Genomic DNA, 27,005 nt, shown 5'->3' with positions numbered 1-27,005 from the left:
TCATGAGTGGTTTAAGAGGAGGAGGAAAGTTGGCTTGGGAACCGCTAGTGGGGCTGAAAGGAGATGACACTTCAGGCTTATTTTGGTGTAAATGTTAATCCAGCCAGAAGATTTTGTCTTGCATCATCTAGTAATTGAAATGTTAGCGCAGTTTGAATGCCGGCAAACACAGCTGTAATACTGCCATCCAACAGCTATATGTTTTACCTCACCCACAATATGAGGACTGGACTGCATAGTGACCTAGTATTAAGAAATGAGCATCAAATTATTTGGATCTGAAGACTGCTGGTTCCATGGCGACCATAAAACACCATCTGATTTTTCTAAATATATAAAAAGCAAAATAAAGAGACTTGAGCTGTGTGTAATACCAAATGGATGTTGGTGTAGGAGGAAAGTTCTATGCAACATGTAGTGCTAAAGCTGTAGTAAATGCCTTTTTACTGCTTGGTAGCATTATATTCCCTGTACAAACACTTCTCTGAATTTTACCCCAGCTTAGGGGATTTTTCGACTAAAACAAGGTTAAGTATGGTACTGACCATGGAAGAAACTAGGTTCCCATAAGTCACCAGCAGTCATTTCAGTTTCACAGAAATCCAAATACCATAAGTCCAAATAATACATAATGCACTTGTTAACGGTTTAGGATGTTTTCATATTTACTGCATGAAAAGGAAACAAAAAAGCATTCAACTACGTTGTTGAAGTTTTTAAAATGTCATAATGTTTTATATTCTGTGCATTAATCTGTTATCTCCTTTGTTTGTTTGATATTTTGGGATGATTCTTCCATGTTTTTATGAATGTAATATAACTTTGAATTTCTAAGTATGTGCTAAAGCCTAATGTCAAACCGTAAACTTCTAGCAGTTTTTATCAGTTATGTTTATATTGTATAATAGATGGTGTGACATTGCAAACTAAACCAAGTATTACGATTTTTGTTTATAATTTAAGTATGAATTGTTTCTTTCAGGCCTCTTAAACAGAAATGGTTATGTTGTTTGGAGGCTCACAGCAAAACTCGCTCCACCTTTCTGAATTACACAGCAGTATATTTTCTAAATGCTAATTTTAAAAAGTTAACTCTTTTGAATTCAAAGGCCTTCGCTGAGAACCCAGTAAATGCCTGTAAATGGCAAGCATAGTATGTACAGTGAATAGTTTGTTAGCCTGGTATATTAACAGCTTAATTATTACAGAGCTTAATTTTACTTCTGTTTGTCTATTTTGCAGTCTAGCCTGCTTCGGTCAGATATGGGTCTTGGAAGTCCAGGTCAGCTGTCATCCTCGGGAAAACCTGGAACAGCCTACTACCCTTTCTCTGGTACAAATCAGCGCCGAAGACCACTTCATGACTCACCAGCTCTTGGTGAGTAATATAGACAGTTTATAAACTTTCATTCGTGATGCGTTTCTGCAGACTTTATTATTTTCTTTGACAGCTCAGTTTGTATACCGGTAATTGCTCTTTACTGAGCAATTCAAATTACAGCAAACTGCTATATAAGAGAGAGAAAGCAGAATTATAGAAATTTTCTTTGAGATGCTGGTTTGAATTCTGTACTGCTCAGTATTGCTTATAAAACAAACAAGAAACTCCAATAAAAACCTTAATTGCAAAAGCAATAATGACAGATGGATAGGAGTTGATGACCAGCTGAGTGCCCTTAACCCATGCCATCATTAACTCCTGGAAATGCCTGACCTTGAGGTCATTACCATTATTTAGTAGGGGAAAGACACAAAGGGGAAACAATTATCCTTTTATATGCTAAAAGTAACTTTATTTAGGGCAATACATAGTTCATTGTAATTGGTTCAACATGCCTTTAAAGTTCTTAGAAACTGGAGACTAGTAGTTTACCGTAAAATCCAACTACCTTGCAAAATAAGCAGGCAAGAACTTGCTTAAAATAGTTATACTATAACAGTATTTGTATTCTGGAGATACTTTTGATAAATAAAGCTTTCTTTTTCAGTTGTAGTCACTGGTAATATTTCATAGCTCTAAAGTCTTTCTGTTGAATTAGGGAATCAAGAATGAGCCAGCTGTTCTATCATTTCTGCTGTAGGAGTATCCTAAGTAGTTGGGTATGCATGTTTAAAAAAAAAATTACAAAAAGAGAGACTGTAACTTGATATTCCAGTTTAAAAGCTACCATCTTTCAATGTTGGCATTTTATGTCATTGTGATTGCTCTAGTTCCGCATATTTTTTGAATGTCCTTTATTCTGTGTAGCACTCAGATTTGTTATGAAAATTTTGCTTGTTGGAACCATATAACTTAAACCATGCTTTACCCAAAATTTTGTTTTTATCAAATGCAAATTGTTTCTTGAAGCAATTTGAGTATTAACTAGAAATTGCAAACTCTCTGGGCATCAAAATAGTCCTGAACATGCTTCATTTTTTTTTTTAATCTATAATTATAAAAATGTGACTATGGAACTTTACCTATATGTACATATAAATACATTTTCATGTAGTTTATTTAACCTGTTGTCAAGACAACCACCATTTAATCTGGGGTTGCTTTTCTTTACAAATGTGTTTGAAAGTATTCATGTTCCTTAGAATATGAGAACCAAATACAGACATTCTTCAGATCTGTTTTAGAAGAAGAACAATCTAAGGAAAGTTCGGTGAAATATTCAGTGAAAGTTAAGTGAAATATTTTGTTTGCTCTTTGGAAGGTTGATTAAACTTCCATAGAAAAGACTTGTAATAACACAATAACAACAATAAGTTGTTCTTGTTATTAGCCCCCATTGAATCAGTTTTATTGAGAAACTAATGTAATAGTAACTTGCTATGGTTATGGGTAGCAAGGTGTCTGTTACACAGTGACTTTGAAGGCTGGACAGAGTGACATTATATGGAAAGAAAAGTTGAGGAGGTGTATGAAACAACTACGTATTAAAGTACATAATAGAAATTAGACAACCTGGTTTAGGATTCTCCCTCACTGATTAAGTTACAATTTCTTGTGCAGACTGTATAGAGTTTGTTAAGTTCCAGGTATAAAATTAGACATAATGAAGGTAACCATGGTGTTTTCAGAGTAGTGCTCATGTTTATTTTTTGTTGAAGGAGAAACTCAAAGTATATTACCCTTTTCAAACTACCAGTAGTGTAACATTCCTCTTTCTGTCAAGGCTGAATCTGCCAGGCTGTAACTGGGACATGGGAAGGTGGTGCTTACAAATTCATGAATTTCAAGTTTTTCCCAAAGTCCCAGTAAAGTGAACTTGTATCTTGAGTCTCATTTCATTTCGAGCAGCTTGAGAAAGTATGCCTGAAATACTTTTTGCTATTTTTTAAACGGAGTAGTTAAATGCTATAAAACTGCTGGCTAATAATTTAAAGAAAAGTTGAATTAGGGCTTGTCCAGGGTTTTTAACAAACTTTCTTTAAATTTGCTACTTTGATATTGTTGAAATCAACCAGTGTTCCCTTCTAGGTCATGCTTTGTGTGCAGTGTAAATACCTCTTGCAAAAGTGTTTTTTTTTCTTTTCAAACACCTCCTATGGCATGATCTGAGTGAAGATATCCAGCAAATATTTTTCCAGCAGTTGTGTGGGTTTATTACACGTGGGAATGAGTAATTAATTTTTATCTTGTCATATCTTATACTCTAACTGTGATTATACTCTTCTGAATGAAAATAGAAAAATAGGAGTTCTGTATTTTAATTGAAGACTCAATCAGTCAACTGTAGAAACGATAACACTGCCAGATACTCATCACAGAACATCCGTTAACTTCTAATTTGCATGTATAGTAAGCATTCAGATTAGTTTCATTAGCAGCTAACTAAACTGGTTCAGGTTCTTGATTCAGATAGTGCAATTGCTGACTACTTCTGTGTCGTTAAAATTATTATTGATAGAAGGAGGCTGGTTACATATCTATCTCTAATGTAACATGAAAAAAATGAGTTGTATTAACTTTTACTTAAGTATTTAGGTCATTACATATCCTATTATTTACAACCTTTCTATAGTCTAAATGCTATAGAAATTTACATCATGTTTATTTTTAGCGTGTAATGTTTCATGAATTCCTTTTTCATAGTTCTATCTTTACTATGAAAAGCAGAAAGGGAAAAAATGTTTATTGCTAATCAGTCCAGTTTTCTTCGTAGTTATCTCAAAATCTTTGTTTTTTACCAAGTGTATAATGGCATCAACATATCTTGCAATGCTAGTGTTCTTAGGATTTGAAAGTAATCATTTAGGAAAGCTTTATATTAGAAAAGATCACTTGTATGTTACCTATTTAAGCACCTTCTTGCATTGATGAGAGAGACAAATTTCATTGGCACAAAATTAAAAACAAAACATGAATTTAAAAAGAAATCTGTTGTGGAAAGAAACTGTATAGAGTGGATAGTTATTTTCCATCTGCAGCATAGATGCTTGATCAAATGTGTTGTTCCTCTATGTACAGATCCTCTGCAGACAAAGAAAGTAAGAAAGGTGCCCCCAGGTTTGCCTTCTTCTGTAAGTATGACATTTTTTACTTATAGTAAGTAAAGTGGGCTCAAACCGGGTTTTATGTACCTGGAGCACTAATTATTCAACTTATTGTTAGGGAGGGTATCTACTGGACATGAACAGCTAGGGTAGGCAATTGGGAGTGGTTCTTGAGGACTAAATACACATTTGATGTGTAATTTTTAGATTTCATAGCAGTGATTTGTAGCTTGCTCATATGCTCCTACCCACTTGTCCCTGTCATTTGAATTCCTCTCTTGGGAAGAGAGCTGGGCCAGGAGCTGTCAAAGAAGATCTCCTGTACAGGTCTTTTGATGTTTAATTAGTCATTATGTTGCTGAACAGGAGGACAGACAGAGATTAATAGCTGAGAATCTTAGAAATTTACATTTGTAATAATCCCAGTGGAGCTGAAGACATTAAGATTCGGAGGACATGTACAGCTCAGCTTGCCTCAGTAGGACTGAGGTTATTAATATGCATAAATCACCGAGTCAGATGTTCATTGTGAAGCCCTGGTGGATTTTAAAGCCTTCATTAAGCCTTTCCTAACTTCAGCCTAGCATCAGGAAAGCTTTCAAGCAACTAGTTTGTTGATCCCTCTTCGCTTGAAAATTTATCCTTTGAGAATAAAGGGCTTTGATGAAAAAGGTTGGAAGGGTTTTGGTGGAAAAATCATTAATGGCTGTGATAATCTAATGCTATAGGGGTGTTTTGTGGTGTTAAATATGCTTTATTCGTAAAAGGAAGAAAATTGTTTATAAATGAATCTGCATTTAAAGATCCACGTGAAGTGAAAAATCCCCAGTGAAGTGAAGGACAGAATTATTTTTCTCCCTGCTCAGAACAAACAGGAGGGGAGGGGGAAGCGCTGCTGCCTTGCGGGGTACATCTCTTTGTTGTGTAAATGGATGTTGGGCTTTTATTTGGCAGTACTTAACACATGGGCGCAGGTGCACTTGGATGAGTCATAACTCAAAGCCGGATAGGCTGAATAGCGCGCACTGCACAGGCAACAGTAATATAGTGGGAACGAAATGGGTCTGATCTTTTTATTTTGTATTAAGGCTGAAGTATGGATGGTGTCTTCCAGTCCTTGCATCTCCCCCGTTCTCTCCTCCCTCTCTTGCCCTTCTCCCTCCCCCTGCTCACGGTGATGCATACAGAAACCGGGATCTGAAATCCTGTTTTAACCATACTTCCAGATGGAGCTGAGATAGCGTAGATAGCCTGGGGCAGCTGTGCTCTGAACCTGCAGCCTACCTGGAAGCCAGGATTGCAGCTGCAGGCACTCTTAAAAGCTTTTGCTTGCATAAGCACTTGGGCCCCCACTAGAGGCTGAATAGCTGCTTGATAAACAAAATGAACACAATGCCTCAAATCATTATTCCCGAGGCCAGGAATATTCTTCTTCTGCCTTTTTTTCTCCCCTTTCTTTCCCTCCTTCAGCAGCAGCTAAAAATAGTTTGGCAATTTACATTTTAACAGTTGTGTGTTATGTAGGGTGGCTTTACAGTCTGGCAGATGATTTCTGCTAGATTAACAAAAATATATTAAAAATGTCAGAGAAGCTAAAACACATAGCAGTGCAGTTTCCATGTAATTTATTACTGTAATTCTAGGAGAGTAATAAAACTTGCATTACATGTTTAATATTTAGTAGCATTAGCCAGGTAAAGAGATCATTTTAGTGAATGAAAAATTTATCTAATTTCTCTTACTAGGCATTAATTTTAAGAAGCAGTATTTTTCAAATGTTTTTCATTTAATTTTTCTTTTGAATGAAGACAACAAAATGCTGATTAAATTTTGTTTGTATTAACGCTGTACCAGTTGGAGCAGTGAAGCGCAGTTACTGTGAAGAATCAAAGATTGCTATGCTGCTTTTTTAAAGCACCGTTTCTCCGTTTAAATGCTTTCAGTGCTGAATAGAGCCTTGAAGAAAGATGACAGGTTATGAAAAAAGTGCTCTGACATGTTTTGTTTAGCATGTGGCACAAAACTAAAATGTACTGACCATCATAGCAAATTTAAATTGAGTTGATAATTATTTAAGTGTTGTCTTTACTTATTTTAACTATACTTCGGTAAGAAATCAATGTATGGTGGCAAAGATAAAATTGTTTTAGCTGATAGGTAGTGCAGAGAAGTGTAATTATAGTACGGGAGGTCACAAGAAAAGATAGTGGATTCTTAATGTTACACGATAAAAGGATTTGGATTTTTTTTTTTTATTTTACAGTTTTCTCTAATGTTTTTGTGTTAGTATGGGACTACTATGTCAGTGGGTAGTCTAGTAATTGTCTAGGTAACTAATTCAGTAGCAATCTTCTGAGGTACGATTTCTTTAAATCTACTTTGTTTCTTTTTCTCTTGGATATGCATGGTATTTTCTGAAATTGCTTGCTTTGAGATTTACCTTTCCTCACGTGTTTCTATCAAGGCCTAAAGTAAAAACAGTTATATAGAGAAGTGCTAATTAATTGTTTAGTTACTTTCTAGAATGCGACTTGGAATCCGAATTTGTCCTTTTACCATGAAAACTAATTGCACCAAACAAGTGTATTTTTAAGTTCTGCTATCTTAAGTTGGCTAAGTGGTGAGTCATTGCCCCAAAACATTTTTGATGTTGACATCCAAGTGTTTGTGTTGAACTATTAACTACTAAATGTAAAGCTTTGGGGGAAGGATAAAAACTAAAAATCAGTGATTTACTTTCTTAATTAGCTCAAGTCAATCTTGAACAGAGATTTTTGAGCTGTTTATGTTTTACTAACAGAATATATTTTTTTTCAGTGGCAGTTCCATTATCCTCAGAAATTATAAACTCTTGTGGTATTTCTGAGAATTCTTTGGACTGTAGGAGTTGTCTTAACTAAGCCAAGAAACAGTAATAACATCATGCGACTCAAAAACAATTGTAACTAATCGGTGGGGCACCAGTTACCTATAGAGAGCACAGAGTCAGTGTTTTCAAAGAACTTCTTGATCTGCAGAGGGAGAACAGTAAGGCTTGCTTGGAAATGTGCAACGAGTTTGTAATCAAATTACCAATGTGCTATGAGCAGAAGCATGGTATTGTTTACCTGTGTTGTCAAAAAATATTTCAGACCAATATTTATCATTAGCACCATGAGCAATAGCTGTTGTGTCATAATTGTAAGAGAAATATTGTATATATTTGTCATTATTCCTTTGCCACTTAATTGGTCTTACATCAGAGAGTAGAAATACTTGTGTGTTGATCTTTTTTGTTACAGAAAATTCTGTGACAAATGTTTTCTGTGTAGTGCCATTTCTAATAACTATTTTGAGCATTTTAGATTTTCCATAGCACCCAAGGCTATCAGTTAATATTAAACTTTTGATTGCCACTTATTTAATCAGATTGTCAAATGAACATTTTCCATCGGAAGAGATCTCTCTCTAAATTCAAACTCTTTACTAAGCACAGAAAGAGGAAATTTGGTTTTTATATGTAGAATTACTTCTGAAACACTGAGTTTTTTGTTAATATACTAGCCTTTTAAAGAAGGAGCTTGAGAAGTATAAAATTTTAAAAAAAAAAAAAAAAAAAGAAAATAATACGTCTTACTCCGTTTTGTAATCCCTCCTACCTCCACTCCTCCCCAGGGTTAAAAGAGAGTACTTGAAGTAGGGGGTGGAAGTGATCTGGTTGTCTGTTTATCTGAAACCCAGTTTTTGAGATTTTAATATTTAGCGAATGTTGTTTTTTTAATACAATCTAATGTGAGCAAACTTCCTTTAGAGAATTATCCTCACAATTAACAAGTTCAGCATGTATTGAAGTAGCCTGGTGTAAATAAACATCCTTGGAACAGTTTTATGAGATCAGGGTCTCTTTTCTGAATAGTATGTCTGAGTAAAACCTTCGGAGCATCCTGTGTGGATACGGTGTTGAACTGACTGTGATGTTGTGTTTAATTGTGTTTAATTTTCTTCATAAGATTTATTCCCACAGAACGCTTTACGCTGGCCAGAAATGGTGCCAAAATGTAAAAAGTGGTATTTAGAGTTTGTTCAGAGCAGTTCTGAGTTGCCTGGTGCAGTCAAGTGATGCATTCAGCTGTCTGTCTTGTCTTCAGCATGTAACACGCGGGGACACGAGTAACCCCGACCCTTGCCTCCGATGCTGTGCTGTGTTTTATAAGGCATTTTAAATAACAAAAGTGAGCAAATGAATCCCTATGGATAATGCAACGCAGAACTTGTGGTTTCTTCCTTGTGAGTCAGTCTTCCTTCTGCTTTATGCTTATTCTTTGGCCATCAGATTCAAAGTCTGGTGTTTTTAGGGAAGGGACTTACTTGAAATCGACCTGAAAACAGCAGTGACTTAAGATTATAGCATCCCATCCGCCCTTTGCTGTACACGTGAAAACCATTCAGCTGTCACTGAACAGCTAGGCTGCCCATCGTGGAGTCTTGCTGTGAGCGCTCCGGTGGCGTTCTCGCTGCCTGAGGCTGAGGTACGTGCGTGACCCTCTCTTCACAGCAGCTTCTGGCTGCAGGCACATCGTGTTTCCAGGGCTGCTGGCCTGGTCCCGGGCTGTGCTGTAGGCCATTGCGAGGTTGTTTTACTGAGATTTTTTCCTTCTCTGTGAAAATCCCTCATACACACAGTGGATTTAGTGGTAGATTTTTTTATTTTATTTTTCTTTACATTTTCACAACACATCAAAATGAGCATACTAGATGCTCCTAAACTAGTGTAGATCTGCACAGGAGAATCTAAAAGCAGCGCACGGCTGTAAGGCTGTTTTCTTAAGGGCAACGTGACAGAATAGCAGCTCGTGGAACTTCACGGAGAAGTTGCACGAACTGCTGCGACTTGTGCTTTACCTGGAAGACGAACGCTTCCGTTACCATGAACTAGCGTGGCACTTCACGCAGACAGCTCAGGGGAACGGCTTTTCTTCCTCTCCTCCCCTCGGCGGGAGCAGGGAGGACCGCCAGCGGCGCGGCCTCCGCAGGCTGGGGGAGCCCCGGACGGGCAGCAAATGGCGGCGCCGCGGCTGCCCCCAGCCCGCGCAGCGCCGGGGGCGGAGCCTCCTCGGGGGGCCGTGCGGGGGGTGCGGCCTCGGCCGCGCTGCGGCGGCTGCGCCAGCAGGGGGCGCCTCCGCCGTGCGCCGCGCTCGGCAGCCGCTGGGAGGGGCTCGGGGCTCAGCCGCGGCCCTACGTGCGCAGCCTGGCGGGTATTTGGGCACTGAACGTTTCCGGCAAAATAACGAAGCTTTCTGAACTGGAACAATATTAACGTATTGCCTTTCCGTGTGTTGGGAACAAGCCTTAGCCCCCTTTAAATGCATTGGTTTGGGGCTGATTGTGAAGCCTCTGATACGCAGCTTTTTTCCCTGTTGTTTCCATTCTAGTAAAATATTTATATTAAAGGAATGAAGCATCCGAAGTTCACTGTTACATGGGGAACTACTCAGAGAGGAACTCCGTAACTGCAGCGTCCAGTTAAAAACAATTTTTTTTTTAAACTTAGAGCTAACGGGAAGTTTTTGCTAAAATCAGCAAATAAAAAAACTCAAAAACTCTGTAATATAGCTACATAAAAGTAATGGGTAGGATTTAATATCAATTACACTGGTATTTGTCAGTAGTTTTCTTGTTTTGTTACCATGTAATTAACAACGTGATTTCCAGTTAAAGCAGTGAGGGCTGATTCTTGAGGCTTTTATTCTTGTCTCTTGGAAGAGCTGCGTTCTGCTTGGTGTGTGCAGTTACAGATCATGCTGACACTGGCCTTGTTTTGGTTAATCCTAGTGAATGTTTGGCTGTAAAATACATTCTGCTAGGAGTCCTAAGATGCCTAGAATTTTTTTCTGAAATATTGCAAGTGGCTCAAAGTTGATACTTATATATTATACACACACATTCATACATACAGATACATATGTATGTGTGTGTATTTTAATTAGTAATTGGTTGTTTAGTATCAGATGACTTTCCAAGAATTTGTCTTTTATCCTTTATTCCCCATTCCTTGTCTTTACTTCAGTGAGGCATTGGTTGGGGTCAGTCTCCTCCGTCTCAATTTCGGGTTTTCTTAGAACTGATAAGAGCTTAATCACTTCTGAAACATCCGTGCCTTTTTCAAACGTGGTTGAAGTTGATAAAAACTTCCAACCCCGCGCAGAGTGGGGATAAAGAGAGAGCCTTCTAGGGCAGTTGTCTTAGCCTTATTTCCAAAGGCAGCAGGTTAACCTAGCCCCTCAGAAATGAAACAGATTAGGAAGAAGAACAGAATTGGCGTCCTCATCGATAGCAGGTTTCAGATTGTATTAGGTTACCGTTTTTCAGAAGGATTTATGCCAGCTCTCTGTGAGGAAACTCAAGACTTACACATCACAGTTGCTTCTTTTGGTGAAAAAGGAACTTTGAGTTATGTCTGACTCAAAATTATTGTAAAAGTTTTTGCTGCTTGTGTTTGACCAGACCCATTTAAAATAATAAAGCTGTGATTAAAAAGCATTAACACTTCTCAAGTATTATGATATTCCAGTGTTATGGCATATGTTTGACCAGAGGATGGCTCTTGTCCATTGAGGCACTTACATAATTACCTTTTCTGTGGTATGAGGATAATTTTCAGTGATCTGGAGCAATTATGTTTGTTTTTTTTTTATAGACTCAAGTGCTGGGTTACATATGCTTACTGTGTACTTGCTTTGTGGCTCTGACAAATTGAACAAAAATGTGTTTCACATAAAAGGTTGATTTTTAGGAAGAACATACAGTTCATTCCCAAAACCTTTTATTGTTAAAATCTTTATTCTTACACAGGTAGCTTGGTTTATTATTAGGATAGTATTTCACTTTGCATCAGATTTCATAATCTCTTTATATACTTTAGAAACAGGCAGCTTATTGTTTTTGACACACAGTACAGGGTCATGAGTGGAAACAATTCGGGCTGCAAAGTGCATGTCAGTTCAGCGCTCCTCTGCTGACGGCATGTCTGTCTGAAATCAAGTTTAAAAAATTGGCCCTGTCTCCAGCTGACTTGTTTTGTCAGGCTGAGTCATCAGATTAACCCCTGACTTGTCACCAAGGAAAATGGAGTAAACAACTGTACTGCATACAGTATCACTGATCCAGCCCTGATTCATTTCATTGTAACGTCTCTTAAGAAAACAAATTTCAGAGCAGCTGTTGCTTAGCTTAAATGGGGATTAAAAAAGAATGAGACCACAAAACACAAACTTACTTGGGACTTCAGAAGTTCTTGGAATTGTTATCTGGTTGGAGCTCCTACAAATACAGAGTTAGTGGTAATGATACCGCAGTTTTGTGCTCAGCTTTTCAAATTAGTCCATTTTAGGTCTATTTTTCATCTGTTCTGGTCTAAGTAAACATGTGAGGGTTAGTTTGATACGCTTGAATTATGATTTGAACCTGTAACATGAACTGACCTAACAAAGTACATTGAGGAATAACGTAGTAGTAAATGTAGAACAAGTACAGTGATGAATTTTAAGTATTGGACACAAAGATTTTATTCACATTGATGTCACGGAGGGTAGGACAACTAATTTGCTTTTCAGTAAAATGAAATTGGTACCCGTTTGATTTGTGGGGAAGTAATTCCAGGAACAAATTTGTTTATTGAATCGTTATGGAGGTACCAGCCATTAAACTAGTTTGTCTACAAACAGCATTTGCAGTGGCATAACTCAGTTTTATTGTTGTCCTTGTTGTTGTCGTCTTAGCCATGTGATGGTGAACAATGTCAATAATTCCTTTGTACTGATAAATGTTAATTGTGTTAGTAAATATTACCAGTTACCATTACCTATGCACTTTTCATTACGATTGCTCTATACAGGTATTGGATGGTTGTAATGTGAAGTATGCACAGCAGTGAGTGCCACATAGAGATGTTAGTTTTCCTACTGTATGTTTTAACGTTTACCCATTTATTTTTAATACGGGTGGATAATGCTTAGTCTTGGAGAGGGGTCTTTATCATGCTCTTCTTCTCAAATACACCTATTTTGAACATGGAGCATGTGTATGTGGAGGAACAGTAGCAATTACAAAGATGTTGACGACAGCCCTTACTTGAAAGAACTGAATGTAGTCACCTGGAAGTATATTTTAATGATTTAAAAGCTTGTGTGCTTGATTTATTTTAGGGGAAAAAAAAAAGGGGGGGGGGTGTCCTTACTTCTCCCCCCCCCTTGAAAGCTGGAAGTGCATTTCCCAGTGTTTAGGGTTTTTTCTAAATTATACACTTGTCTAAATTAATGATATAAATCCAGTGCACTTTGATAAGTAGCACATGCAAAGATCTGAAGATCTTTTAGCGTATCTCATCTGTAGAGTCCCGAACATTAGCGAGAAGCTTTAAGGAATGGCATTGTTAGTTGCAAATCAAAGCTTCTTACAGATTCTCTAGGGGCTGAAATGGGTCTTTGTGGTCCCTAGGGGAAGAAGGAAGCCGCAAGTCATTCTGTGGGCCTGGCGCTTTAATAGTCTGAAGTACAGGGATGTTCTTTTTTGCAGCTGCTGCTGTGCCTTTTGTACTGGAGGAGAGTTCGGGTGTCATTAGCTTTACTGCATAGCTAAATAGTTCTGGATGTATAGTTTTACTTGCAGTCAAAATGCAAGTGTTCTTCAGCAGATGTAAACTGCAGGATCTGTAGTCTCCTAACTGCTTGGGGAGTTGCCTGCAAAAGGATTTCAGCCTGGAAGTGTGACTATTTTCTGTCAGTGTGTGTGTTTTCTGTGCATTTACAGACACCGCCGTTGTCATGTCCCGAGATAAGGTGCATTGTACAACAGCCTGCCGAGGTGTTTATCTGATGCTGATACTCTGCTGCAGTCAGTTTGTCACCCCCGCAGATCCTTTTAGTTGGGATTTCTGTGGCCGGCGACCCCATGGCTGCAGGTGCGTGTGCCCTGCGGCTGGCGGCGGGGAGCTTCGCAGCCCCGGCGTGAGGGGGGAACGGGCTCGGGCTGGAGCCTTTCTCGTCCCGGAGCAGAGTCTGCGCCGCCCTTGGTGGGTGTAGGAGCAGGGCGGCAGGAAGCGCTACCCCTCGTTAAGAGCTAAGGGCCGGTAACGCCGCCGTTTGGCGAAAGAAGCCCAAAAGCCCTGTCGGGCACGGATGAGGGACTGTTGTGCCAGGAGCGCGGCGGGGCCGCTCCGTTGCACAGTTCCCCCAACTTGTGACACGACCCAAAGTTTTCCGTCCGCTTCCCCCCGCGGGCACGGCGCTGGCCGTCCTCTCAGCAGCGGCAGCCCGCGGCCGCGTCCCCGCCGCCCAGCGCTGCCCGGGCCGCGCCTGAAGCGACGGGCGGCGGGGCTCGGCGGGGCTGGGGGCAGGCTGCGGCCGCCCCCCCCCGCGGGCCGGGCGCGATGGTTCGGCCCTGCTTTGCATGCGCCGCCTCGCAGCGGCTCCACGTGCGCGGCGGAGGGGAGCCGCGGGCGGGCGGCGGGCGGATGCGGCGGCGGGAGGCGGGAGGCGGCGCACTTGGGCTGCAGCCCGGCGCCGCGCCAGCCTCGCCATGTACTGCGCCTACCCCGTGCCGGGCGTGGGCAGCAGCTCCCTCATGTACTACTACAACGGGAAGACGGTAAGGCGCCCGCCTTTGTTCCTGCTGCCCGCTCCGTTCCCTGGCCGGGCAGCCGCGGCTGGGCGGGGAGCGGGAGGCGGCCCGGGGGGGCGCCGCCTCAGGACTGGGAGCCGGGAGCCGCGGTCGGGCCCGGGCTAGGAGGCGCCCCCGGCCCCTCAGGGCGGCCCCGGGCCCCTGGTGCCGGCGCCTGGAGGCTGGGAATCTCCCTTCGCCCCCAGGGAGCGCGCTGAGGGGGGCGCTTCTCGCAGCCCGCCGGGCCGGCCGCGGCTCGGCATGGGGCGAGAACAGCAGGGTGAAGAGGATAAGGGGAGCTGCTGCCAGTCACCTCATGTTTTTATTAACTCGTGTCTCTCCTCTCGCGGGCCGCCGAGAGCTTTGTCTTCGTTAGTAAACTTTTTGTCCGGGTTTTTGTTCAACGCTAATTAAGCTGGGGATGTTTCTGTTCGTTAAAGCTGCAGCGTGTGAGCTGCTCGGGGAACCGTGAGGGTACCCGAGGGGAGATGAGAGGGCTGAGGCAAATTGCACGGTCTCTATTTCATTTCCTTTGGTATAAACGCCAGCTGTCTTTCAAATATGAAATTATTCTTCTTTCATGTCTGCTCCGAACCTAAAACAGTCTGTTTGAAGTTTTATGTGAAGATATATATAAGGCTTAAGTAAAATTAACTGTACAATACCCCTGAAGCAAAGGGAATATAACTTGCATGGAGTTTTGATTTTATTCTTTCTAGAGCACAGATCACTCTATTACAACATTTTCTTTGTTCTTGTAGCAGGAAAAAAGGCTTTGATCTTATTAAGTATTTCCAGGCATATAGTAGATGGAAGTGCTGGTGCTGTAGGAGAGCATGGCTTGAAAATTGATAGCATGTGCCTGTTACGGGTCAGAGGTGACCTTTATGAGCTTGAAGAGTTAGTAAATAGATGACAAATCATATGATGATCCTATATCATGTTGCCCAAGGTTTTATTTAATTTTTTTTTAACTTCTTGCTGGCTTCTAGTGTTCTCTTGCCCAGGAATCCTGCAAGTTGGAACAAATTATTAATTTAAGTATACAGAAGGAGGATATATGAAGCTGAGGGGAGATTTGTGTGTGTGTGTGGTTTTTTTAAGCACACCGTGTACACGCCAAATCTTAATATGAAACTTTCTGTAATGGAAATACTATATACCTTAATTTTTATGTCTTATTGCTTTCGATTATATTGTTCGGTCAGTTAGTAGTTGATATTATGCATCTCGTTGCTTGAGGTTTTGAGATTATCTGAATTACTCGATTTTGGGTAGTGACATTCCTTGGTACCTACAGATGTGTACAAAATCTGATTCACTTACAGGCAAAACAAGTGGGAAATGATGTGTTAAAAATACGTGGTGTGTTTATACTTCTTACTGAGTGTTTTGTTCCTTTAAAACTTTTTTAATTTGTAAGATGGAAGAAAGCCTAATATTAAACAACAGAATAACTACTCAAGCACCACAATAGATGTTGTGCACTGGCACATAAATAAACTTAAATTTTAAAAATTAAGTCTGATTAAAAAATGCTATTAGGAGAAGTTCTTTTTTTTGTAATTTCTGTATGTTTTAGGAGGGACACTTGAAAGTGAGAAGTCATGTTTTAATGGAAATGCCTCATCAAGGAGTAAAATCTTACCGTTATGTGTAACAGAAATTATTAAAAACATGTCTCAAGAATTTTCACCAATTTAAAAAGGAAAAAAAAACCCTTTATCTGTTTCATAAAGGAAAATGAAGTACTTGCACTGAAATAGAAAATTAAACCCGATTTTTCTTTTTTTTTTCTCATCCTCCTTCACCTGTTGATATATAGAAAATATTTGTAGTTTATGGCAGGTTTATACAATTTCATTATGGAGCTCTGACAAATTTTGAAAATTGTGACAAAAATCACATTTATCTGTTCTTTGCTTTCACCTTTTCTCCACTTTCATTTCTACAAGAGCTGTGCTGTAGACAAGAAAACAAATTATCCAACCCTAATTAAAAAAAAAAAAAATAACAGCACAAATCTAAATGATTCTTTTTTAAAGTTTGAATAGTAAGTGAAATAATTAAGGAAACTTCATTAACTGATCATCGTTGTTTAAATTTTGTAAAAATGAAATGGCGTCAAGATATTTAATATAAATTTTATATCTTGATTCTGCATGAAGAATATAGACTGAAACACAAGTTTTTCCAATTTTTTCAGTTCACCTACAAGTTTAGAAAGAAATCGGTTATTTTCTAAATGTCCTTTTTTCAGGGATCTGATGATCTTACTCTGTAATTATTTCAAACTAGATTGTGCTAATATCAGTTATCACCAAAATAAATCAATTTAAGATACAGTTTTACTTATGTTTTATATCATCTATGAGTATTTCACATGAGAATAAATCTGAGTATTACACATCACTGTTGTATTCTGCACGTTGTACAGGTTAATATGATACACCAGTCTATGGATGTTTTATTGTTGAGTAAACATCGCTTTTTCTCAGCATAAGCTGAGGTTTCAATGATCCCTTTACGAAGATGGAGTTACTGCATCTTTTGCAGTGAATTTTTGCAATACCTATGAAAAAGTGCAGAAAAAAATGACAAGATGCAACTTTTTAATATATGTAATGCGTTGTGATTCTGTTTTTTGTAAGCTAGCTTGTGTATTGAAAATTTTGAGAGCAAAAGGTTATTTATAAACATGTCTGTGTATATACGTGTATGTGACATGTAGATATGGACAAATACAGGTGCGAGTATGTGGATGTGTATTGAGTACTTTTTAGTGAAGAAGCTGTCTTGTAGCCATTGCTATCAGAGTTATAACATCAAGAAAAGTATTTAATAATTTGGAAAATGCTTAGGTGACATGACAGCATGCCTGTCTGTTGCTGTAATGCAATAAATAACGTACCACGTCTTTTAACAGCAATGGAAAATGTTTTTGGTTTGTAAATTTTTGAGCGACCAGGTGCGAAGAATTATTATTCAATTCTGCTTTTATTAGTATTGGGCCAGTTAGTATACAGGGAGAAAAGTACAATTAAATCTGTTCTGTGCCATATGCTGCCCACAGCAACTTAGACAAGGTCAAAGCTAACATTTGTAAGTCAGGATAAATAGAAGATCATCTGGAAAATCTCTAGGGGTACGCTGCTATGGACATTGAATAAAGAGAAGTAGGAAAAGCTGGTCAGCTGGATTTCTTCTGTTCCTCACCCTTCCCTTTTCCCCTCCCCTCCCCACCCCTCCAAAAATGTACCACGAGTTCAGTGCATCAGCCCGAGAGTTTTCTCTGCTCCACTCCACTGGGTTAAACTGCCAACTTACTGAGCAGTGGTCCCCTGCCAGAAGAGGGTCTTGTGCGCAGCAAGCCTTATCGATGCTATGGAGCATAGGTTGTGTCCATTTCCTTGGGCAAATGAAAGCAGCTAGGGATAGGCTCAGGTGCTGGGTTGGACGGTTCTATTTTTCTCAAAATGTGAGCACGCCCATTTGTTCCATGGCTTTGCTTTCAGAAATGACATTCATGTTGAGGTCCATTTGTAGAAATGCAGCAGTCTGTCGCAAGTCCAGAAACTGAGCCTACTAGCGAGTTCTGGGAAAAAATCATCAAATACAAAAGATACGATTGTATCTCTACTGCCGTATCTTCCTGTGGTCACTGGTGGTGAGGGGGATTCCTTGCACAGCTACAAAAGCTTTCTGAAATTCAGGGAACAGGTTAAGAAACAGGCTATTTGCTTTAACTTTTGTTTTTGTTTCTTTGAAAATCTGTTTTTAATAGGAATTTTTGAAGACTTAGTTGTATGCATTCTTTAGTAACAGTGTAGTTAGAAAAGCGTGGGGAAGAGGTCTTTGCTGTTCTAGTAAACGGAAAAGGAATCTTCAAGCATTACACACACATTTATTTTTGTTTTTCCTGTCGCCTTAAGTTTTTTTTCCTCCCCCTGTCCTCACACTACGATTTAAAAAATAAAATCAAAAGAACAAACCAAAACATTTCTGTATCCTGACTGGGATTTTGGGTAAGTTGGCCTATCACATTTTAACATGACTTCAAAATTATCGTTTGCTGGGGAAGAAGCTAGGAAGCCTGTGTCATTGCAGTAGGATTCTGCATTTCAAAAATACCCAAATAGGCATGTATAGCACGCCTAAACTGCGTAAACATTTATTTAAGATGGAATTCAGTTTAGCTGCTTCAAGGAGTTTGAATTTTATACCATCCTTAAAAATTATGGTTGGATTTGCAGGCGAGACAGATGCTCTGTTTTCTTTGAGGACTGTTTTATTTTCTTTCTGGGTGGTGAGAAGAGGTTTTAAAATATATGAGCCTTTACACCTGGTATTGGAAACAAAAAGTAGGATTTAGGATGTGGTGTACTGATCTTGTTTGTGTATTAGAGCTCTTCTCCATTTTATCATCTTGCTTAAATATCAACTAAAAAATTCAGCTGTGCTTTTGGCAATTTCTGTCTCGCTGTAAAATAGTGAAGGGAAAAGTAATTACTGTTCTACATTCCTAAAGTTTTAGTACGTGGTTCTGTCAGAAATATAATAAACAAGAAAACAAGTCTCCTTTTTTCCCAGAGCTGCCTTTCAGCAGAATTAGCTTTTGTGGCAAAACCTGCAGATAATACACTGTAAAATTTTGCCACATGTACAAATCATTCATCGGCACACACTTGCTTAGTGCATGACTGATGCTGATGGAATGTAGCTGGGCTAGTTAGCAGAGTTTACAAGCTACAGAGAAGGTTATCCATTTCTACTGGATTCAAAAAATTGTCTCTCCTGCAGCTTCCTAAATATTTCCCAGGACTTCCAAGAATTGTTAATAAATAGAATTAAATGAGTAACATAATTTGTAATTTCATAAATAGTAAGCATCATGGGAGACTTGGTCCTGAGATAGCATGAGCTCATCAGAAGTAAGCTTTGATTGCTTCGTTGCTATTTTTTAATCTGCTTTTAACATTAATATTAAACATTGATAAATATTTAAGAATTTGAAACAGATTAAGGGAGAATTGCCTGAGAAGAAGTATGCCAACAGGAAGACTCTAAGTGTTGTATTTGTTAAATGCATTTATAGAATGAGACTTGGAAGCTTTACTTAGAGTAAAATTTGCTAACCCCAAATTTTCAAGTTAATGTTTGTTTACTGGCACTTGTAAATAGAAGCACGTTGTGTAATCCTTTGACTTCTCTTAGATGTATTAGGTTGGGGCTAAGTTCTGTGGCAGTGTTCATTGAATATGTTGAGAACAAAGGCAGATTTGAGAACTGGACGGTGCATATGCTTTGCCTAAACTGCTGTCGTACAGATCCAGCCTGCTCAGCACTACGTTCTGGAAGTCAGCTCCCCACCCTCAAAAAAATCTTTGTTGTCATCCTGCCTTTCCCACTGGAGAAATGCGAAACAGTGTCGGGTGTGGAAGAGACAGAAGTGGGTCTATGATTTGATGTTCTTTGCAGCTTATTTGTCCTACTTCCCTCTTCGGAGGCCATCCAGCCTCCAGAAGTACTGCGCTGTTAGGATTAATGTGTATTCTAGCACAGCTCCAAAAAGAGTTGAGTCCTCCACTTGATAAGTCATTTAAAAAACTCTTCTTGGCATGTGTTTATTGGAAGGGAATTTCCCATTCATAATCGAGAGCGTTGTGCTTGTCAGTTGAGAGGCACATCCTGTGCCTTTGGGTGTAGTGCATTTAAGGGGATTAGAAGGTGGGTTCTTCTCCTACCTGCTGGGGAGCGCCGGCTTCCAAGGAGACGGGGTGACCTTTTAACAGTATTCCTTGTCTTTGGGGGAATGTCAGCCAGGAAAAACTGGCTTGATGCCTCCTGGATGTCACTGTTATCAGTTTAATAGCTAGAAGAGGCTGTCTTGAGCAGCCACGTCATATTTATAACTGCCTTACTCAGCTGTCGCAGAAGAGAAGCCCTTTAAGTAGGGCACAGGCTGCCTCGCTGCAGAGCAGCTCGCCAGGCCTCCGGCAGGCTGTGTTCTGCTGGACTGGTCCTAATGCAAGTGGGGCTTTGGGAGCCAGCGAGCTGGTCAACCTAATACATCGCTTCCCAACTTAGGATGGCATTTAGGATGGCATTAGGATGGCATACCATCAACTTTTTGGGTTTTTAAAAAAAAAGTTATTTTGCATCTGATGGACTTCAGGTTAATCTTAGTAAATCCTCTCCTTTGCTTTTAAATTTTGTTTGTAGTAACACAACATAAAAAATTATGATTAGGTCATTAACCAGAAAAAAACCTGGTGCTCATCTGCAGGTGATCAGATGACATCAGAGGCCTGGTTTTAATTTGTGGGTAGTTCTGATTGTAACTAAAAGAGACTTGCTCCTTTTGTGGAATTGGCTGGCTATTTCCCCACATCTGGAGTTAATGAAGTCTTTGAGACCACATCAGTTGTGTTTTGCCGCAAGAGCTCTTTGATCTGAAAGATCTAGACTGGCACAAGTGCAGCTTCATAACATAGCAGCTATGTTTTTGCAATCTATAGCTAAGATACCAAAACAAGCAGAAACTCTATAAAAGTTGTGTGTCTGTGCGAGGACTTTCATGTAGCTATTTGAAAGGGCTTCTCTTACTTTGACACAATTCATAACATTTTTGTTATGTTAATGGCTTGTACATACATATCTGTAAATGATACGTTTGTACAAGGTTTTCAGCTCAATTTGCCTTTTGAGGTGGTGTTTGATCAGTTTTTGGAAATCAAATTAATCTAAAACATTAAAATTGCAGTCTGAAGCTTACGTTTACAAATCTCATTGATACCATGGTTTAAAAGTATAATTCGTAATTGTAGATTATTTCACATTTATCAGTGTACATCTTCTTGTCAGTGCTAAATGTCATAAAGCTTTGTTTCCACTGCTGTCCTGTGACAGTGATAGATTTTCCATCAGCTATAGCATATGCTGCGTTATTCTGCACAGCAGAACTTGTAAATTAAGCCCAATTTTGCCTAATATGTTTGCAGTCGTACGACTGCGAGTATTTACAATTTGACAGAGTGACATTTCTGTTAAAATATGTCAGAGGCAGGGAATATACATGCATTCATCATATATAGTAAATACATATGTACTGCTAACATTGCTTATAACGTATTGTCATTCTGTCACTCAGATTTGATGAGCATCTCTATTTTACACTTATTCGAGAAATCTAAAATTTGCAAGTAAAATATTGAACAAAAGCTCCTCGGAAAGGCTTTCTTTCCTAAAATAGCTTTTTTTCCCTCTATTTTGATTCAAAATTCAAATTTAAAAACAAACATGCAGCTCAAAGTCCCAAGTTTTGCACTTGACTCCTTTTTATCAGGTCTCTTGTTACCTGCTGGTTTCACTGCATGGTTTGTATCCGCAAACGTGCCCTAGCTTAGTTCTCTGTGCCCTTGCGCTGATGCCACTGCAGCTTGATGGGTTTTATTGAAATTCTGTTGATGTAAAACGAGAGTGGTAAAGCAGCCCCCTAATATAAAGGAGCGCTGTCTGCAGGCACATGCCCAACCATTTGGTCTGACAACAGCAGGCTAGGAAAGCATTTGGGAGTAGGGAGGAGGGGTATTGGTATGCAAATGAAGGCAGGGACTTACCCACTTCACTTTCTAAATATCCGTATCAGAACATTCACCCTTCCAGAGAACAATAGTTCTCTTTTAGCAGACTTAGCTTTTTTGTTGGCTGGCTTGTTTTTCCTATCCCTTCTCTTGCTTGGTAAACACCGTGTACCACAAAGAAAGGAGAGAGGTGAATGTTGTAGATGCATACGTAGGCCTGTATTTGCATAGGAATGGATAAAAATGTGCACTGCTGAGTTTTAGGGCACAGCGCGCTATCTGGGTTTTGAAGTTTTAAAATTATTTTTAATAATATGTGTTTATATTATCTAAAGCATTGTGCTTACAAGTAAGGTGAACGATTTACAAATAGAAGTCCTGCATTTTTTACTTTGTAGCAAAAAATGATTAGGGTTCCATGTTGCACTTGGATGTTCTTTGCTATCACGCTTATTAATTTGCCCTTTTTGAATAAATCTTTTCAGCTTATGCTAGTCATATTGCAGTATTTGGTATATTGACCACATTACTGTTACGGAGAAGTAGCGTTGCTTAGAAAAAACACGATTGTGGGTAGAGTCCTTGAGACTGAATGCCGGCTTTGTTGATTAGAATTACTTAGTCCTGAATATGTTTTACACGCGCGTGCACACATACATATATTTAGAGTCCCTGAAGTGGAAACTTCTAACCATTATGCTTATTTGGCTTCTTCAAATTTTTGATTTGTTAAGAAAATTGTTTGGAGGTCGAGATTAGTCATTCCAGTGTGTTACACTGAAAAAAGAATGACGCTGGCTTTCTTTAATGCTAGGCCAGTGTGAAGGAAGAACTAGCTCGGTGTTGCAGTTTGAAGATTATTCTGCAAGTCTTGCCTTACGTTTATTTTTGATGACTTTACAAAGGGGTGCAAGGTTTTGAATGGTTGGTAAAACAGTTGCGTTAAAAGTCCTTCCATTTGTCACTGGATGTTCTTTTTCTTTCTGATTGTTGGGATGCCAACTAGTTAAATATTCAAACAGGCATTGAGTAGTTTTAAAGTAAATTTGTTTGGGGCCCAGTTGTTTTATCTTGGTGCTTTTTTTTTTTTTTTAATCTTGAGCAACAAGTCTGTGCGAGTCATGCACTTAGAAAGCAAAATCAGCATTCAAGCTTTTATCAGGCCACCTGGCTGAGTTGGCACACCAGAAAGCGTGTTGTTGGGATCATTCTACTGTAGTTCCACTGTACTGTGGCAACTTGCTAAAAAGCAAATAAAACAAGGGCAACAAATGCTGCAGCTTGCTACACTGTTCTTTTTTTTATTTAGTTTTCTGCGTGTGTATGCTGTTCTGGGTTTCTTAATGCATGACACCCAAATATTACTGAAGTGCTTTTATTGCTTTCCAATATTTAGGTGTATGCACCATCCCCGAGTTCTGATGATTTCAACAGAGAATCTCCAAGTTACCCGTCTCCTAAGCCACCAAGCAGTATGTTTGCTAGCACTTTCTTTATGCAAGGTAAGTAAAAAGATTTAAGTATATGGGTAAGGTATAACTTGTCCTTTAGGCAGAAATTTGAAGTTAGCCACTGTTACACGGAATGAGTGGGGAAACTTAAAGGTGATACACTGTTCTAGATCTTACAGCTAAGTTTTATATACTTCTAAAACAGTTAGATGAAGGGAGCTGTCTGTTGATTTAAAGTTTTTCTCATGACATTAATTGCTGACTGAAATTTAAGGGGATTATACACCAGGCCAGATGGACAGAATCCCCCATCCTTTGATTTGTAGGGGCTTCAGAGCAGCACACTGGAGTGATAGAGAAAAATGAGGTGAGGGCTTCTTGACTGTTCCGGAATTTGACTGTAGAATATCAGCTAACAGTCCAACTGCTCAAATGCTTGTGTATCCAGCATGCAAAAAAAAAGGGGGGGGGGGGGGGCGGGGATTGAATTGAACAAAATGAGAGCAGAATTCATTTCCTTGGCCTCACGTCATACAAGTAGCTCATGCTGTAGTCTGATGGGGTTTTGGAGCATATTGAAAGCATGGCCTCTAAGTGCAGGAATTTACAGAGCACTTCAGTTTGTACTGCAGAAGGAAAGCTGCATTGATATGCCTCGGTTAAAGGCTTACGTAATGTAGTAATTTCAGTTGCTTAAATCTGCTATTATGGAATGTTTTCATATTTTTATGGTACTAAGGTATTTTAGACTATAAATTACTTGTTTTAGATTAATAGCTGTTTTGCACTGTATGTTTATGATGAGCTCTGCTTAGCCAAACTTCTCTCCCTTCCACCCCCTTTTTATTATTTCTTCTAGTCTGGAATTTTTATCAACACTCTTGATATAAATCTGGCCCTACTGAAGGTCTATGTAATTAGCAGAAGTACTTGGTATTTTCTCAGCTGTGGTTGGATTGCATTTCAGCTATAAAGCCTCTGCTGTTTTTTTGTTTTGTTTTTTATAAATATAGCAACAGTGTGGTGATAGAAAAATAGGAGACAGTATAAACTAGCCACCATTTTCCTGCTGATGTTCGTCTGAGTAGCTGAACCATGTATTCTTTTAAAATAATTTTGTAAAAGAAAGTAGAATTCAATACCACTCTTCATGAAATGTATTCTTTTTTTCTTTGTTATTAAATGTGTGTATGTATTTAAAAAAAAAAAAAAAGATGGGACCCACAACTCTTCTGACCTCTGGAGTTCATCCAATGGCATGAGCCAGCCTGGCTATGGTGGAATGCTGGGAGGCTCCTCGTCCCACATGTCCCAGTCCAGCAGTTATGGCAGCCTGCACACACATGACCGTTTGGTAAGTTATGCAGCGTGGGTTAATGTAGTTGTGCTTGTATATGGAGATCTCATTTACAGGAATTCGTTTTTTGTTTGCTCCTCATGTATATCAGTTAAAAACTTGGTTGTCAGAAAGAAAAGTCATTATTCTGACTTACTATGCCAGAATAACGTTCTTTTATTTATGTTTATTATATAAGTAAAAGTTGTGTCTGTATAGTGGTCTGTTCAGAGGATGGGTAAGTCCCTTTCCTTAATAAAGAGCTGGCTGTTATGTATTTAATATCTTACAATATCAACATTTATGTGAAGACAACTTTATGTCTTATGTCTGTTTCTCTTTTCTCTAGAGCTATCCCCCGCATTCAGTCTCACCTACAGATATAAATGCCAGTCTTCCTCCAATGTCTAGCTTCCATCGTGGCAGTACCAGCAGTTCACCTTATGTAGCTGCCTCACACACTCCACCTGTCAACGGATCAGATAATATTCTGGGTAAAAAATTCTTCCTGCATTGTTCTTCCTGCTTTTTTTTTTTAATTTACAAGAAAATGAAATTTAGGACTGCAACATGCACAAAGTTAATAAATTATGTTCATATAAGTAGTACTGGTGTTACAGTTTTCAGAGCTGCCATTTCCCCAATGTAGTGTGCTGGAAAAAGGCAGGAAGACTGTTTCTTTGGGCTTCAGGGAGCTTTATAAACTGTATCATAAATTCCTCCCTTAACTGATTTGGAGATTACTGAGTAGCCAGTATGGTGGCTGGTTTAACCTCTTCTGTGCTTGCCTAGAAAGCACGAAATATAGTAGGATGATCTGTTCCTTGTACTTACTTAAATATGACATGTTTTGATCTCTTTCCTTCCTCATCCTTTTGATCAGCTTGGGAAGAGTTAGCAGAAATGAAATATGCTTCCTCTATTCACAGTGTGCCTTTTTTTCTTTTCTCTTTTTTTCCCCTGAAGATTGTAGATGTGATGATGCACTACATCTATTTAGATACAGATGTAGAAATTAAATGGTTTTAGGTGACCTTTTTCAGTTTGATGGGATTTGCACTAGGCTTCATTTAAACTAAGCAGAATTTAGTTAGAGTGACTGTATTGGCTTGGATTTGGGAAGATGTTTTAAATGGCAAGTGTTGGATGATTTGGATTTCTGGTTTGAATGGTTCACATTCACATCAAATACAATTTTTTTGACATTAGAAGTTGATTATTGCAGAAAGGAGATTCACTTTAAAGGGTCTATCTTATACAGTAAATGAGATTTCAGAGGATTTAGGTCCTTCCTATGTTTATAACGGTTAGGTCTTCAGACATTCTCTTGTTTTGGTGTTTGGAGCAAAAGGGCACATCAAGCTGCTGACGTGCAACTAATGACAGGAGTGGCAGAAGCTTGGCGGTTAAGATCTTTTCAGGGATTTTCTAAAATAAACATGAGAGTATAATATAGGGAACTAGAACAGGGGAACAAGGAGATGTGCAAGGAGCTATTCAATGCATTCAGCTTCTAGAGTTAATGAAATGTGCAGCACTTCAGTGATAGCAGTTTAGGAATAAGCTACAATGATATAATTAGTATTTCTATTTTCAATGAAATGTGAAAAGAAATCAGTCTGTGATCTTAGACAGCAATTTTGGTCTTTTTTCTAACTACATATACTTGTTGGTCCTAAAGTTATTATGGTGATACTGTGTTTGACTTTTAAGAGGAGAGCATATATATTTAATTGTTTTAATGGAATTTTTAAGTACAATGAGAACTGATTCTATTCACACTGACTTCGTCAGAATCTCCATTTAAAGAGTGGTTGCTCAACTGTATGTGATGAATAAAAATAAGAAGGAAATAGATGTTCAGCTTGAAAAATAAGTGTTGGTTTGCTTTCCATGTTACAGGAAACAGAGGAAATGGTGCTGGAAGCTCACAGACAGGTGATGCGCTTGGAAAGGCATTGGCATCTGTGAGTAAAAGTTAAATATTCGGATCTTAAATGATGTGTTTTTATCATAGCTTCCATTATTTGTGTTCATTTTGTATTATCAAATTGGGGGGGGGTCATGTATGAAGATAATGTTCTATGCTATATACGAGATAATCATCCACAAGGATGCAAGTGAAAAACGATGCTTTTATTTGTAGAAGACAAGTTTTGACTTATTTTCAAACAGCATATGTCCTAGATTTTTTGGTCTTCTGAAAAAAGAAAGTTGTTTATACGAAGTAAAAGATAATCATAAAAAAGTTTAGATTTCGATTTTATTTTCTATAGAGTTCTAGTTAGTCATATATTTCTAACGTTACTCTTACAGCACATCTTGCCTCAAGGTTCAAAATACATTCTCAGTGGCCTTATAAACCTGAGAGGTTTTGAATGCTGTCTTGTATAACTATAACTTATGGAACAGGCTTTAAAATGCTATATGTGCATAAAGTTTGAATTTTAACCCTTGCTGGAGTCATGTAAAACATTGCAAGTGTCTCCAGTCTGCTAACAATGTAATGCTATG

General features: G+C 38.9%; 1 protein-coding gene across 11 annotated transcripts in view; it reads left to right on the top strand.

Annotated features, from left to right (window-relative positions):
- Window positions 1-27,005, top strand: part of TCF12 (transcription factor 12) — a 162,524-nt gene that overhangs the window by 108,736 nt on the left and 26,783 nt on the right. For 7 of the 11 annotated variants that reach the window (XM_067004144.1, XM_067004141.1, XM_067004143.1 and 4 more), the window contains 6 exons: window positions 1,243-1,378; window positions 4,460-4,512; window positions 23,101-23,206; window positions 24,370-24,509; window positions 24,841-24,985; window positions 26,394-26,458. In XM_067004144.1, the coding sequence (XP_066860245.1) occupies window positions 1,243-1,378; window positions 4,460-4,512; window positions 23,101-23,206; window positions 24,370-24,509; window positions 24,841-24,985; window positions 26,394-26,458 (645 nt within the window). Of the gene's footprint in view, window positions 1-1,242; window positions 1,379-4,459; window positions 4,513-13,954; window positions 14,110-14,473; window positions 14,493-23,100; window positions 23,207-24,369; window positions 24,510-24,840; window positions 24,986-26,393; window positions 26,459-27,005 lie in introns of those variants that run through there. The other 4 variants (XM_048060293.2, XM_048060292.2, XM_048060294.2 and 1 more) reach the window with 3 other exon arrangements.

Source organism: Anser cygnoides, chromosome 11 (genome assembly GCF_040182565.1).
Source record: "Anser cygnoides isolate HZ-2024a breed goose chromosome 11, Taihu_goose_T2T_genome, whole genome shotgun sequence".
Classification (NCBI taxonomy): Eukaryota; Metazoa; Chordata; class Aves; order Anseriformes; family Anatidae; genus Anser; species Anser cygnoides.
This window is presented reverse-complemented; position numbering and strand designations above follow the sequence as displayed.